The sequence below is a fragment of the Puccinia triticina genome, chromosome 6A (assembly GCF_026914185.1).
Source record: "Puccinia triticina chromosome 6A, complete sequence".
NCBI classification, from domain to species: Eukaryota; Fungi; Basidiomycota; class Pucciniomycetes; order Pucciniales; family Pucciniaceae; genus Puccinia; species Puccinia triticina.
Genome location: NC_070563.1, coordinates 3,031,251 through 3,048,110, shown reverse-complemented (window position 1 = coordinate 3,048,110; position 16,860 = coordinate 3,031,251). Strand labels below are relative to the sequence as shown.

Genomic DNA, 16,860 nt, shown 5'->3' with positions numbered 1-16,860 from the left:
TGGAAGTTTTAAAGCTCCTTGATCATGGTAGCATTGTTTGACGCATTGTCAGTGACAATACCACAGATCTATAAGGGAAGAGATTGATTGACTGTTAGCAAATAAAGAGGGAGGAAATAGAAGAAAAGGCTCCTACTTTGTCTTGCAAACCAAACTTTTCTACAATCGTCTGGACCATTTCAGCTAGATAAACACCAGTGTGACTCTTTTTTAACCTGAAGAAATCAAGAGGCATGGCCTCCAAGTCAACTCCAACGGTTTTGTCTTGGACCATGCGGTATATCACTGTTCCCAAAATTTCAAATCCATTGGGTGACGGCCATGCATTGAGTCCCAAGTACATTGCGCCTTGGTGTTTCTAACAATAAAATCACAGAAAAGTTGATTGATCTCAATCTTTTGAGATAAATTGAAAGAAGGCAAAGAGCTCACCTCAAGGGATTCCATAAATGACTCCTGTACCGCGGTTTATAAGCGGCCAATATTGTTTGAGACCGCCTTCCAAGTTGGTATGTTTTTCACAACAGTTTGGTACATGATGGCTTGGTGAGCCTATTTGCCAAGAGCTGAGAACAGTCAAGCTCCTTCAGCGCACCATATTGCACACAGCTGGGGTACCTGTTATATGATTGAGGTCAGTCCTTGTTCGGTGCAATGGGTTGGAGCAAGGGAGGTAAAAAAGGAAAAGTTGAGGAACTCACATCTTGTTGGTCAACATCACCCGTACCGGTGATCCCCAGAGATGTTAATTTTTGAGTCTTGGCATCCTGTACCTTCAGCATGCAACTGGCCACATGCTTTGAAAGGTTGGTTGGGGAACTGTCATACATTGGTCGGTTTATCTGGTTGCCACACCTGGAAGTAGAAAATAATTCAGTGGTCAAGTGAGGAAGGAAAAGAAATCAAACAAGGAGACATACTTTTTACAAAGGCAACCAATCATGGGTTGGCTGTTTTTGTCCTTTGATTCAGAGAGTTGTGGGGGGAGATAGTAGGCATAACATTGGCTTTGTTCAGCTTTATGAACTCAAATCGCCTTTTCTATAGAACAAAAGGAATCAATTTCAGTTGTTTTGATCAATGATGACACGGAAGGACTAGGACTTACTCAGCTCTTGATCTTCTGTGAGCATAGATTGAATGCCCCCGGGAGTGCTGAGATTTTTTCCCTGCATTTTTTCATTGGAGTCTCCAACAATGACTATTGTGTGGCTTTGTTTCTTGGGAGGACAATTGCTGTGTTTGCCAGAGGTACTAGTGATTGAGGAGGTAGGTGATGCTATACGCTTGTGCCTCTTCTTGCTTGGCTGCTTTGGTGCCATGGAGTTGGCCGGTGATGGTATGTAGTCGTTGGGATTAGAGCAAGCTCAGTGCGGCGAGAGCTGGCTGCCGCAAGCTCAGTGTGCTGCGGCTGTACTGTTGGATTACACGTAATCCAACAGTACAACTGTGGCGTGTACAACAAGCCCAGGAGATCATCCAAGCAGATTTATGGCGGGTACCCGCCACACTTGGTTTCCCAAAGTTGGACACCCGCACCCACGGTGGCACCCGCCAGCGGGTACCCTCCTCTAAGGCCACAGGTACCTGCTGGCGGGTGGCGGGTACCTGGTGCCATCTTTACATCAGGTGACATCAAGCAACAATGGCTGTCACTTTTTTCCAGCTCTGGCACTACCACAACTAGGCTACAATGGCCCCTTTGTTTCCTACAGGGGGCTGTACATGCGGCCAACTGTGCAACTGGTGGGTAGCTCAGTGGACTTAGGCTGATGTCACCTGTAGTCCAGTGACAATTTATTTTTCCTGGTGCCGGAAGGAAGAAAGAAACTACTCCCCTCAGCCCGTACCGGGTGAACTTGGGGACCTATTGTGATAGCTCCCGGGTTTGTCCAAGCGCTCTAAGTTAGGGCGCTGAAATTTACAGAGGCAATTACACTAGATGCTGAGAGGCGGTTCTTCCGCCTCCCTTCACTGGCGAATTGTGAAGGCTACCCTATTGTTCAGTTCGCTATAAAGTTGGCTATGAAATTATCCAAGAGGATAATTCGCCGATGCTTGAATAACAGATAAGATTTCAAGTTCTATGCGGGATGCAACCGAACTTGATTCACAATGTTCAAAGGTTCTAACTTTCCGAGTTTAAAGATTTCTTCGGAACGATAAAGGTAAAGGATAATGATGAGGAAGATAAAGAATATATCGATAAGGAAAAGAAAAGGAAAGGAAGGGAGGGAACAATCCCTCAAAAATAGAAACAGGTAACCAGAAAACGAAGCGCAACCACAAATGAAAGTTAAATGAAATACGTCATAGCCGATGCAGATTGGAACCGTAATCATCAACGGAATGATTAATAATCAGCATAGCCACAATTCAATCGCTAATGCGTCATCAACCATTAGCTAATCCGACAAATTGTCAAATGAGTCGTTACAAAATAAGCTCAGCCTACTACACCTTGACAAAATAAGTAGCAACAGCTTTCACGTTCTTCACCTTTCTTTTCTTCTGGATTTCCGAAGCTTTTCTAAACATCTCTAAATAAGGGTCAGCAGCCACCGGAATATGGTTCTGTGAAACCCAAGTGTCTTCTCCAGGCGTTGAGTTCTTCCATGAAATTAAATAATCAAACTTGCCCTTTTTAACAGTTCTTACATCAAGAACTCCTTTGATCCTTGACCAATCCACAATTTCATTGTCAGTATAATATCGTTCCTTGATTCCCAAACTAGTGTTGCGGCCTTCAAACTCTTCAGGGGAAACATAATGAGTCAGCAGCAAAACGTTAAAGACTGGGTGCAACTTGGGGTAGTCTTTCGCCAAATCAAGCTTAACCGCGTTCTGTCCAACCATCTTTACGACCCTAAACGGACCAATATAGCGGTAGTCCAACTTAGAATTAATCCTCCGAGATTGGATGAATTTCCTTAGAAGCAGAACCCTATCGCCCTTGTGATAAACCGGAGCGTTTCTTCTTCCCTTGTTGTAGTACGCTGCTTGCTTTATTCTCGCCTGTTGTAAACATTCCATTGCGGTTTCTTGAGTTTCTTGCAAATCTACTAAAAATTCATCCAATTCCTTACGTCCCATGTTTTCCGTGAGCAAATTGAACCTTGGATGAAAGCCGTAAGTGAAGAAAAATGGAGAAATCTTAGTACTCGCCGAGTCCAGATTGTTAATGGAGAACTCTGCCATCTCCAAACATTTATACCAATTATCCTGATAATACGAGCAGAAATGGCGGAGATAATCCTCAAGCACCTGATTCATTCGCTCCGTTTGTCCATCGGTTTGCGGATGATACGCCGTAGAAAACGCCGGGAGAATGCCAAGAGAACGCAAAAGCTCCTTCCAAAAATCGCTGACAAAGGTGCTCCCTCTATCAGAAACTATCTTGTCTGGTAAACCGTGTAACCTAAAAATGTTCTTCCGAAAAAGATCCGCTAAAACCAATGACGAGGAAGCTTCCTTACACGGAATAAAATGAGTTAGCTTGCTCAACAAGTCAATGACCACTAAAACAGAATCAAAACCGCCAGAAACAGGCAACTTGACTATCATATCCATACCGATCACACTCCACGGCTTTGGATTAGCTGCAATAGAAACCAGCTTGCCGTCCGCCGCCCGTCGGCGCGCCTTAACTCGCTGGCAAGAGTCGCAACTGTTAACGTACTTAAAGACAAAAGATTTCACACTTGGCCAGGAAAAAGTGCGTGTCAAAGTCGATAAAGTCCTTGCAATTCCCGGGTGACCCACCGTAGGTGAGTCATGATACAGAGAAGTCAGCCAAGATTTCAACGAAGCCGGAACCAAAATCCTGCCCTGATGCCAATAGACGTTGTTAGCAAAGCGAAGAGATTTTCCCGTCTTTTCCTCAGGAGAGTAGTTGTCAGCAAAATATTTCAACAAACTCTTAGAAGGACGTTGGAAGAATAAGTCATGAGAAGTGAACGCAGAACCATCATCAACTCCAGCTTCCTTGCATGAAACCATCTTGTCGCTTATTAGATTAACACGAGTCTCCCGAGTCCTGCTGTCACAATAATCTTCTCTCCTACCCGGACCGTCTGCTGGGTTCTTAGAGCCGACTATATGATAAATTAGCATATTAAAATTGTCCAAGAATAATGCCCAACGGGCTTGCTTTGGGGAAATGTACTTGGCCGTCTTAAAATACAGAAGGTTAGAATGATCGGAGAACATCTTGACTGGACGTTCCGTCCCCATCAACCAAGCACGCCATTCCTGGCATGCCGAAACAATCGCCAAAAGCTCCAAATCAAAAATTTTCCACGAGCGCTCCCGCTCCGTCAGCTTCCGCGAGAAATAACTGACAGGGAGAAAATCTCCAGAAGAATTTGGTTGACTCAATACAGCCGCTATAGCATACGCTGAGCTATCCACGTGGACGACCCTATCCTTGTCAAAATCGAAGTGTAAAAGCAAGGGCTTGTTAACAAACAATGTCTTTAGAGCATTAAAAGATTTGACCGCCTCCGCAGAATTCAAATCCTCAGAATCGCTATATTTTTCTTGCGTTAAGGTAGTCAGCGGAGCCGCCACCGAGGAAAACCTAGGAATGAATCGTCTATAGAAGTTAGTGAAGCCTAAAAATTTCCGTAGACCTCGCACCGTCACTGGATACGGCCAATCATTAATTGTGGTTAGTTTGCCCTTGTTCATTTTCAAACCTCTATCAGTGATATCAAACCCCAAAAACGTAACCTTAGAACAAAAAAATTCACACTTGTTTAGCGAAGCCTTCAAAGAAAACTCACAAAGCTTCAACAGAATGTTCTCCAGATCAACCAAATGCTGTTCACGAGTCTTTGAGAAAATCAAAATGTCATCAATGTAAACAAAACAAGAAACATCCAAAAATTCCCGTAAGACATGTTGAATAAAACGCTGGAAGGTAGCTGGCGCGTTAGCCAAACCGAATGGCATTACTTGGTATTCATAAAGTCCCCATGGCGTCCGAAAAGCCGTTTTCCACTCGTGTCCCTCAGCCACCCGCAAAAGGTTAAAAGCCGCCTTTAGGTCGATCTTGGAAAGGAACTTGCATCCCTGCAAATTATTCAGAAGGTGAGCAATGACCGGGAGGGGGTAAGAGTCCCTGATGGTCATGTTGTTAAGTAAGCGGTAGTCTACGCAAGGCCGATTAGCTTTGCCCGGCACCTTCACATAAAAAATAGGCACCGCAGCCGGCGAAGAGAAAAGCCGAATAAACCCTTTAGCTAAATTCTCATCTACATACGCTTTCAACTCATCCCTTTCCGTTTTGCTCAAGTTGTACATCTTGCCAAAAGGAGGCACCGCCCCGTCTTTCAAATTGACCATGCAGTCAAATTGACCACGGTGAGGAGGCAAATTTGCTAAAGACTCAGTGACAAAAACGTCAGAAAATCTTTCTGTAAGCATCTTAGATTCATTACAGGAAACTTCAGAACACTCTTGTATGCAGTCATACATTACAATATCGCTATTAGATCCCCCTACAAAAGAACCTGAGTCCTTCAACCAGGAGTTGCCTAGAATAACGTCCGCCGATGCCAACTTGGTTAAATAAAGGATAACGTGAGAGAAGAGAAAGGAACCCGTATCCGTGGGGATTAAAACATCTCATTTTGCGTAAGAAAGAATTTCGCCCGAAGCCGCTCATGGTGAACCATCGAAAGATTTACAACAAACACCCTCTGCCAAGGGGAAAATCTCCATTTTAATTCTATGAGCAAAATCAGCATCAACAAAGGAGGCGGATGCGCCCGAATCAACCAAAACATAAACATTAGCCTTGTTATTATTATTTATTAGCAAATGACCGGAAAAGAAAGGTTGATTATCAGGACGAGGGATTTCTTAATAATATAAGTTTGCTTACAATTGGCAGAATTCATCTTGTCTGCCATACAAGTGTTGAAAAACACCTCGCCCGCCGTCATGTCCCCCATACCAATAGCCTCCGCAGACAAAGCCGGATCTTCAAAACCACCCTGAGAACCGGATGCCCTTTTCTTGAACGGCAGACCCTCGACCTCAGCCACCGACTGGCGTTTCTTGCCCTTATCTGGTCGGCTGGCCGGAGGAGAAACCGTAGGACTCCTACTAGCATGAGATTGCAAAGGTGGTCGACCAGAACCTTCCGCTCGACTTGAAACCGCCGGCTTTCTATTTTCAGGGGCCCACTTCGAATCACTCCGTTTCTTCGGTTTGCTCCTTTGACTTGACCCCCCCCATTCCGCCCAAAGACCCAGCATGTCGGAAAGATCCATCTTCATCTCCGGTCCCAAAGTGCAACCCTGCTTGATATAGTGCGCATTATCGTATGTACCGCCACAACGGATACAAATATTGCGATCAACACAGGCTTGTCGAAAATCCTTGTAAGTGAAACCTGTGTCCTTCAATAAGGCGGAGATCTTGTCGACATCCATGGGAGCACCATCGGGTAACTTAGAATGGGGAGGCGGATGAGAAGGAATGGAAGACCGGGGGTGATTGTTTCCGGAAGGATGGACAGGTTGCTGCTTTTGATGCGGTCGGGGATCGAGAATCTTGCTAACCCCGGAAACGTTCCTAGCAACTTCTTCTGCTATTTCTTGACGAGCCTCCAAATTAACCGTTTCATCCCATCGACCCCGAAACAAAGCCATTTTGATGATATTCGGATCAATGGCTTTATCTGTCAGCCTTAGAGATACATCAAGTATCCAAAAGACTGCAATAACTCAGTAAATAATAATAATTATTAAATTATTATTGCAGAATCAGATTCCTCATCATAAATTAAGGGGGGTCACCCACTTAAAGTACCCCCTTATTCCTATTCCTTCATGTACTAATTGTATAAATTAGAATTGGCCACAGAAAGCGCCCAAAAATAGTATTACATACAAAAAATTAGTAAAACAATTAAAGTACACAAAATTAAACTGTTGTACAATAATGAGTAATATTACTCGTGTAAAAATACCCCGTGAAAGTATTATGTAGACTTCTACTGAAGCTCTTTCACATGACAATTGGTTATAAACATGTCATGTGACAGAGTCAGGGAAATTAGTCTATTTTAATACAATTAAAATACCCACAGCCAAGCCCTTTTCACGGCTACAGCCCTGGATACTCCCATAGGGAGAAAAGGACTCAGTGTTTACGCCCACTGAAGTCCCCTCTATAAATAGAGGCCTATTTGGCCCTCAGGAAAAGATCCCCCCGACTATTCACCCACCATAACCTGTAAGTTACTCGTGAATATTTCTCCTCCTGCTTTCAAGAGCAGTGTATCCCTTATAAAACCCCACCTAGCACGTCAAAATTACTAGAATCTACACTTTAAATTCAACAAACACCAGGAAAATAAAATAGTAAGTTGATGACAAGTGACATCACACCAGCTCCAGGCAGCTACCCACCATCTATCCAATATCTATTCACCATCTACACCAATCTCCCAACCATCTCCTCAACTTCCAAAATTTAACAAGGAGGTCCTGTTTAGTTTTTGATGAACATAACTGATCCTCAGTTCTGTCCTTTGGTACCCAGCTCATACTCAGCTTTTTTGCCCAGCTCATACTCAGCTTTTTCCCGCAGCTCACTCTCAGAATTGGAATAAAGCCTTTTGACTAGTCCTTGCCCAGGTAATGTTCAGCTTTGTACTATTCCTGGCGCAGCTGATGCTCAGCTTTGCACCAGTCCTTGCTCAGCCTTTTCCTAGTCCTGTCCCAGCTGATGCTCAGCTTTGACCCAGTGCTGGGCCAGCTGGCCAGCTGATGCTCAGCTTGCTGAGTATCAGCTGAGCCAGGCCAGAGAAAAAGATGGGAATCAGCTTGGACGGGACCAGAGCTGAAAATCAGCTAGGCTAGGGCCAAAGCTGAGCATCAGCTGAGCCACGGCCAAGGCTGAGCATCAGCTGTGCCAGGGCCAAAGATGAGCATCAGCTGTGCCAGGGCCAAAGATTATCATCAGGTGGACGGTTCTAAAGCTGAGCATCAGCTGGGCCAGGGCAAAACTGAGCATCAGCTGAGCCAGGGTAAAAGCTGAGCATCAGCTGAGCCAGGGTAAAAGCTGAGCATCAGCTGAGCCAGGGCCAAAGCTGAGCATCATCTGGTTTTGTCACATTGAGTGCCTTGATCCTGAAACCTGTAATGTGAGCCCTAGATGTGCTGGTGGAGAGGAGCAGCATTGGAGCTGAAAACAAAGCTGTGTCATGTCACTTGCCATCAAGTGACTACTTTTTTTTCCTGGTGAAAATCCCTTATATAGCAATTTTCAGCGTAAATTCTTTAAAAATAGTTGCAGTAAGACTACAGCCTCTGTCAAGCAGCCAATCAGCTTAAGCTCTTACCAGCTATTTTTACGCCTCAACTCCCTGTTATTAATAATAAATCCTTTTACCTCTTACATAAAGAGAGAAAAACCCTTGTAGTGGCTAATTACCACGTAACAAGCTTGGTATTATTTTTACCAGTGTTTTATTTCAGCACAGTTATAGTGCAAGGGTCTACAAACCTTAATTACATATAAAATTTACGGTTTTGACCTTTAGTTTCATAAACAGAGCTGTCATTATCATAAGCCAAACATTTAGATCGGTCGGTCAATTCGAGGGGACGACAAAGAGCATTGAAGATAATGTTAAACTCCTCGATAGATCGATTTCCTTGTCTTGCGGCGTGAAAGGCCGCCTCTGCTTGCTCGAGTTCATGGCGATTTGCAAAAGTATGCTTGATTGACTCCAAAAAAGATTCAGAATCCCGTAATTCCGGCAAAACATAATCCATTCTAGCCGAGGCCTTCAACGTGGGCAACTTGAGAACCGCCGCGTTTTTGCCAAGCAAACCTCGCCACCAAACATAAGACGGAACGCTTTTGTCCATTCGACCAGACTCCGAACGAAAATAACCCGAAATCCACAGAATCTTCTGTTTTTCTGTGTTAAACTGATCACCAATGCGCTCAAAGATGTTTCTCATAGAGAAACAAAAGTTATTAGTTTCCTTTGGCATTCCGGTAAAATAGATATTGGCCTGATGAGGAGGCTCGACAAAAAACCTAGGCCGATCCTGCGATGTTGGAAGCACCTCCATTCAACCCATTCGACCGTCCATCGCTTCCTTAAATCCTTCGACCATTCCACAAAGATGAGCCGCTGATTCGATCTGCGCCGACTGGACCTTAATAATTTCAGAATGGAAAATGTCTTTAATGTTCTTATTGTCGGCTTGAAGATCCTTGATTGCTTTCTTGTCCTGTCGAGCTTGAGCGTTCAACAAGGCAATTGACGCCGCCTGATCACTGATGAGTGTGGATTGAGCCGAATTATCGACGCGCAAATTTGAAAGGAGAGCCGAAAAATTGTCATCTTGATTACCACTCGGACCGGCGACATTGTCTTGACTCCCAGTTGGGCCGGCGCGATTTCCAATTGAATCATTCATGGGGTGATTTCCGCTGGAACCAGCAATAGGCATGTCCACACCGGGAATTGGCAGATCGACTCCAGGAATCGGGCGAGGCAAAAAATTAATAAAGGAAGGCAAATTATGATTGAAAGGGGATGGTGTATTGAAGGAGAAAAATGGAGTTGATTGTGGTCAAATAGGGATCGGGTTTACAGATGAAGAGTGATTGGGAGGGGAAGGGGTGAACCTTGGAGAAACTCTAACTGGAGTTATCGGCGAAATGACCAATGGTTCAGACATGCCAAAAATTTTTGTATATATGTATAATTATATAATAATATCCTTGTTTGTTGATGATCGATATATAATTGTGAAGGCTACCCTATTATTCAGTTCGCTATAAAGTTGGCTATGAAATTATCCAAGAGGATAATTCGCTGATGCTTGAATAATGGATAAGATTTCAAGTTCTATGCGGGATGCAACCGAACTTGATTCACAATGTTCAAAGGTTCTAACTTTCCGAGTTTAAAGATTTCTTCGGAACAATAAAGGTAAAGGATAATGATGAGGAAGATAAAGAATATATCGATAAGGAAAAGAAAAGGAAAGGAAGGGAGGGAACAATCCCTCAAAAATAGAAACAGGTAACCAGAAAACGAAGCGCAACCACAAATGAAAGTTAAATGAAATACGTCATAGCCGATGCAGATCGGAACCGTAATCATCAACGGAATGATTAATAATCAGCATAGCCACAATTCGATCGCTAATGCGTCATCAACCGTTAGCTAATCCGACAAATTGTCAAATGAGTCGTTACACGAATGACCAGCCGTAAAATCACCCGGATAGATTCAAGTTTCAGGTTAAGATCAAACAAGTTGTAACTTGCATTCGCAGACTGTTTGGTATGTATACCTGGACCCGGCTGTGTAAGGCTGTGTATCAGGATGTTTTTTACATAAATAGGTGCCTCATGATACACAAGCATCCCGTGGGATCAGATGCAGGTCACTAGCTCGCCTCATAATCACTAGCCGCAAGGCAATCCTTTGACCGACCATGTGGCTTCCTCATTTTCTGCTCGTTTTCGTCTTCGTAAGCCAGCTCACAATCGACACCGACTGCAAGAAGCCCGTATCACTCATTTGGCTTCCAAGTAAATTTGAGGGTAACTTCTTGGATGATGTGGATAAATTTCAGGATGATCAACCCGTTATATCATCAGCTTCTGGCTACAGTATGTTCTCTCACCTCGCTCAGTTTTTTCATTGGCCGCCTCCTGTCCACCACTTGCTTGTTGGACTCGCATGTGACCCCCTTGATTCTGACTTTGTCTGACTACTATTACTCAAGTCCGAATTCCTATGGATCCAGATAGAGCAGAAATTGCCTATTTCCAAACCCGATTCAAAAATCTGGGGAAAATGGCTAATTCCGTGAATCGTAACGAACAGCGACTTAACCTTGTGAATCAAGCGGTCCACCATCTCCTTTACCAGACATACATGTCTCGGGAACATCTGAAGGAATGGTGCAAAGCACTCACCAAGACAATGGAGAACCATCGCCCATACCAAGACATTCACATTGAAATCCTACATGCGCTTCACACTCTTCGTCTGCAAAATTACGAGGATCAGGACCTCACTCAAGAAATCTCGGAAATGATGAAGCCCACTATGTCAGAGTTAAGCCGACAGTCCTCATGGGCCTCGGGTGTGTATTCGCGAATCCGGTTTATGTCCAAGTCAAGCCGACAGCCGATCGAAACGTCCCCATGGGCCTCGGGTGTGTTTTCACCTGTTTTCACCAATCAAGTCTTTTTCTAAGATCGCATGTATTCAAATACTTACAAATACCAAAATTTTATTGCAAAAAAACCCTCTTTCAGAGCTCCTTCGCCCCAATGAGGGTCTCTCTGCAAATTTCCGTAAGTTATCCAAAATATGCATCAGAAAACCATCTGACCATGTACAATCTACACACCTCGGGTTATTGCTCAGGAATATGGGGAGAGGCCAACCTGGTAAACGATGAACCGAGGTTGAGCGACTTTGCTGCGATGATAGATATCGACTACCGCAATCATGTCAGATATTTTCTTGGCAAAGTCTTGGACGAAATCTTCTCGCGTCCACCTCCGAAAAACGTATCTTCTCAGACAAGAATAGTCGCGATCACGCTACTCTTTCATTTGCTGAACGTGAACGGGAAGTATAACAACCTACCCGTTATACTCGTGAACTCACTCATATCGAGTTCAAACCAAGAACGCTACTTCTTATTCGATCATGAAATTGCGCTGCTAAACAAGTTGTTGTGTGACCACCGAACGCTTGAACTTTCAAAAGTTAAGACGTCAAAATAATATTCCCTGTTTGTCTGTTCAGTCCCAAATCCCCTAGACCACGGGGCGTCGCGGATGCCAAATGGAAATCCTTTTGGACATGTCCGCGGATGTCCAGCTCTTGCGCTGCAGGAAGCGTCTGCTGGATGACACTTGTATTGTGCAAATCTGGATGTTTCCCCAGAATGCATCTGCTGGATGGTCTCCAAGCATCCGCTGGATTTGGCACCCAGGTACCCACCACAGGTGCAGGTACTGCCCTATAAAAACCTCAACTGTTAAAGTGGAAGAAAGCAGGTCTGCGGGTACCTGGTGTGGTTGTTAAAAAGCAGCCTCACTTAGCGCTGCTAACAGTCCGCTAATTCTAAGGCCAACAATGGGCAGTTACGCTACCCTACATACTAGCATAGCGTTGATTTTTTTGGCCAGTAATTCACAGTGTTAGCAGGATTTTATTCTGCTAAAACCAAGCTGTAGTGTAGCTTTTTTGTTCTGCGCTAACAATTTGTTTAGTGTTAGCGCCAAAAGGAATCTGCTACACCAACCACCAGGGCAGATCTGTTCCCATCCTCTAGAGTGTCAGAATTCTGAATCTCTGGTCCGCTCACAGTCTCTCAACTCTGTTTAAAACCTTTCCATCACTCTGTGTGATGTCTGTTTTTTTTTTTCATCTCAAGTGAGATGTCTACTTCCTGTCTAATTTCCATCTGTCTAGGCCCCCTTTGGATCTTGCAAGGGGGCTCTCTAGTTGTTTCTACATATGTCTGCTTCTGATATTTGAGATATGATCATCAAGTCAGAGCTTCTTGCAATCTTGCCACCACTTGTCAGCTCCTTGGTCCTATCCTTGGTCTCTTCAGGATAGCCCCCCCTTTTGCCTTCTTTTCTCTGAGCTCAATCTTAACATGGAGAGTGCCATTTGTGTGTTTTTTGTACAACTGTGCTGGATGTTTTTGGCAAATATAGGTCAATGAGTGAGGAACAGTGAAGTATAAAATTCATAACTGGTCTGGAACTCATCTGGGACTGATGTGGAAAACACCCAAAAGTCCTTTGGAACTCACTCAGAGCTCACCTTGGAGTCATCCAGTTTTTTTTTTTTTTTTTTTTTTTGATAATTGCTATGTCATTCATTCTGAACTAATCTGGAACTCCTCAAAAAACCATATGGAACTATACCCTGAAACTGAGTCAATTCTCAGTTTTAACTCAACCAGAACTCATCAAAGTACTTGTCCGCAATCAAAGCACAAATTTAATTCACATAAAAATTAGGGATGGCACTGTGTACCTGGGTACCCGCCAATCCATGGGTGCGGTTGCCCTAAAATTTCACTCAAATTGGAGACCTGCACCCGCTAAATTAGGTTGCAGCAGTTACTCAGTTACCAGATGTCAGGTACCTGGTTGCAGAGGGCAGGTAACCATTGTTTTATCATTTTTTTTTCTTACAAGAAACTGGTTCTAAGTATTTATTACTAATTTAATAGCTATCTACCTCAAAACTCTCTTCATTCTTCCTACTGTCTCCCTTGCCTTTTTGTTTCTTTTGTTTCCTCTGATTCATCTTCCATGTAAGCAACACACCATTTGGTATCTTACTGCTTTTGGAGTAGAAAGGAAATGCCATCCCTTGAGTGAGAGATGAGTCACTGAGACAGTGCCTCCTAACCAAAACATAATCCCAACTAGAGATAGTCATTCGGTACCCGCGGCGGGTACCTAGTACCGCTTGGCGGGTACCCCCTTGCACCCGCCTCGCACCCGCGCAGCGGTGCCGGGTGCGGTACTAGGTACACGGCGGGGGTACTTCCTGCCCCGCCCGTTTGTGGAACCGACGAGAGGAGGGTAATCCGTGGGACCGACGAGGATCAGCTCGGTAACCCCTCAGTAAGCTCGTCGGTTCCACAAAACGCTTTTTTTCCACGTGGAACCGATGGGCTTCACACTTTTCCCCGTCGGTTCCACGATGTGCCTTCCTGGCACACGTGGAGACCACGTCAGCTCATTGCTCACGTCGGTTCCACGGCTTTTTCTTTTTTTTTTACTTCCAGCCAAGACCACCTCAGGCTGGTCCTGAGGTTTTGAAAGTCTGACAAAACTTTTTTTTTGAATAGAGGAAAAAAAAAAATTAAAAAAAAACTTGAAAAAAAAACCTATCGCAAACCCGATCGCAAACCATCGCTTGGGGGGTTGATATTGTGTAAAGCAGCCATATGTGACAATGTGAAATAGTCGAGTTGTATGGCACTGCCACTACGAGCTCCGAGCCTGGGTGTGGGTTCGAGTCCCATGAGCAATACATTTGAACAAGGTGCGCTTCTGCTGAATTTTTCACTGGCCCGCCTACGTGGCCACGTGGATTCCACGGGTACGCATCTGTAAGTATCCGTGGAATCCTCGGGGCCATCACGAGGTGCCCCCGTGATCCACTTGGTGGAGACCCCGTGAACGTGTGGACCAACAGCCGCTGGTCCGACCTCGCGCGTGGCTACCACGTGGACTCCTCGTGGATCCTACGGGTTATCCTTGTGGAAGGACTCCCCGGGTGTACTGGGTTTTGGCCGGAAATTGGTGCGGTACCCGGGTACCGCCTACAAGTACCTCCCACCCCCCGGGGGATTGAGAGCCTGGACTCGGTAGATCCAGCTCGGCGAAGGCCCCCCAGCAAGCTGGGAGGATTCCTCTCGGCGTATCCAGCTCGCCAAGGGGACTCCTCCCGCAAAGCTGGATACATATATTGTATCCAGCTCGCGGACGCCGAAGAACCTCTTGATGAGCTGGAGAGGAGTCCCCTCGCCAAGCGGGATACATATGTATCCAGTTCGCCGAGAGGAATCTTCCAAGGGAGCTAGGGATGTCCACCGGGTGAGCTGGACGCATATCCAGCTCGCTGGGTGGACTTGCCTCTTTGACCGGAGCCATTCCTCCGGTCAAAGAGGTGTACATGCCTCCAATCGGATGGATCAATTCCTCCGGTCAGAGGTGTGTATTCCTCCTCAACCGGAGGGATTCCTCCGGTCAAAGAGGAGAGCCAGTGCTTGCCGGGAGGAGTCCCTCCCGGCGAACAGTGGCCTGTTTGCCCTCCAGCTTGTCGCAAAGGACGGCAACAAACTGGATGGAGCAAGCAGGACAGTAGGACGCTGCCACACCAAAAAATATCACGGATGGTACCCGCGGTACCCGCCAGCGGTACCCGTGGTACCTCCCAGGCGGTGCCGGGTTTGGTACTAGGTACCTGAAATTGGCCAAAAAGCGGTGCGGTACCCGGGTACCGCTTGGTACCCGGGTCCCAAATGACTATCTCTAATCCCAACCAAAGTGGAATGATTTCTTGATGTCCACTTTTGTTTCTGTTTTGTACACAAGTTGGTCAGATGGTTGTTTGAGTTTCAAAGAAACGATAGGGAAAAAACATACCTGGACAACTCACCAGGGGAGACTTTGATGCACTCTCCAGAGAGTGCCAGAGTCTAATTTTATGCTGTTCAGGGTCTGATTTGAGTCAGGATGCACTCTCCAGAGAGTGCCAGAGTCTAATTTTATGCTTTTCAGGGTCTGATTTGAGTCAGGATGCACTCTCCAGAGAGTGCCAGAGTCTAATTTTATGCTGTTCAGGGTCTGATTTGAGTCAGATTTGGATTAGGAAATGATTGATAAAGTCTTCAGAAGTCAATGCAAAGTGTGTCAGAAGTGATGCCAAATTGTCACAGGAACTTGTGCAATGTTGTATAGAACCATTCAATTTTCTAATGATAACTTAATTACAACTTGTAACAAAATCATAGCTAATCAATGCCCAATTATTATTCATTTATGGCAAATTTCTGTTGATCAATTTCTCTATGTCAAAGGGGTTTCACTCAACGTAAATGTGAATTGTGGGGGTTTTCATGGCTTTCTGACTGGTTTTTATTTGTAATGGAGCTGTGAAAGGCCCATCCATTGATCTGTCACCCTCATTCACGCGCGTACACAAAGGTGAAATTGTCAAAGTGGAATAAAACTCACATGCATATGCATGGAGAAATTGGAAAACAAACAGACACAAATCTGGGACCACACACCTCCAAGATTTACTTGACTCATATTTTCACCCTACTTTCATCCTTTTTTGGCTCAATTCTAGATGATACCAGCCTTCTTTAGGGAAATATGACAATTCAGATGGGCCTTTTGCATCATTCTAACAGGTGTGTACACGTTGTTGATCTGCGGGGGGCCCAGCCTGCAATTTGTAACAAACTTAGGGCCTGTACCATACAAAATCTGTTTTTCCCGCGCGAGGAAAACAGCTTTCTTTTTTTCAATATTCTGTTTATCAAGCAATAAAAACAGCTCTGCATAAACGTGTACCATAACCACAAGTTCCTTCACTGAGTTCCTTGCTGCAAGAATCTTCTCCGCTCGGACTATGTATGTACACACATACATAACACATATATTATGCAGTATGAGGCCGATGGGGTTCCTCAACATCAGGCCGATAAACACGTATCGGTCCACAACGGAAGGCAGGAGGGCCAAACCTCTCCTTCCTCTCAGACCAATCAAGCTGTGTTGGTCAGAGAGGAAGAGGCAGACAAGTCTGTGACCGCTCCATCCGAGGGGAAAAGGAGACAAACCCCCCCAGACAAATTGTATTGGTCCAAGGGGAAAACACCCCTTCTTCCTCTCAAGCCAATCTAGTTAAATCGGGTGGAGAGGAAGAAGGGGTGGTTTTGAGTGATATGAAGGAAGTATTGTTCCGTCCAAGGGAGAAGAGGAGACAGATCCTCTCAGACCAATACCTATACATTGTATCGGTCCAAGGGGAACACTCCAGAGTCCACTACTTCCTCTTGGACCGATCAAGTTATATCAGGTGGAAAGAGGGGAGGATTCCTCTTGGACCTGTATGATAGATGGTCATGGAGGGTGGAGGACAGAGCTCCTCTCAAACAAATACTTTGTATTGGTGGCAGGACTATCTGGGATGAGAGTGTTGTATCGTCCAAGAGGTGGGACGGGCGGGCGCAGCGAGTGTGGAAATTGCTTGAGAAAACAGGGTCAGACCTGTTTCTGGAAATTGGCAATTTCTGAAGGAAATTGATT

General features: G+C 45.0%; 1 protein-coding gene across 1 annotated transcript; it reads left to right on the top strand.

The window, feature by feature from the left end:
• Positions 1-10,478: 10,478 nt before the first annotated feature.
• On the top strand, positions 10,479-11,787 carry PtA15_6A379 (uncharacterized protein; the record flags this gene model as incomplete). Its single annotated transcript, XM_053170077.1, has 4 exons — positions 10,479-10,656; positions 10,773-11,207; positions 11,311-11,349; positions 11,423-11,787. 4 exons carry the CDS (start codon positions 10,479-10,481, stop codon positions 11,785-11,787), a joined length of 1,017 nt encoding a protein of 338 aa, XP_053021305.1.
• Between the last annotated feature and the right edge of the window lie 5,073 nt (positions 11,788-16,860).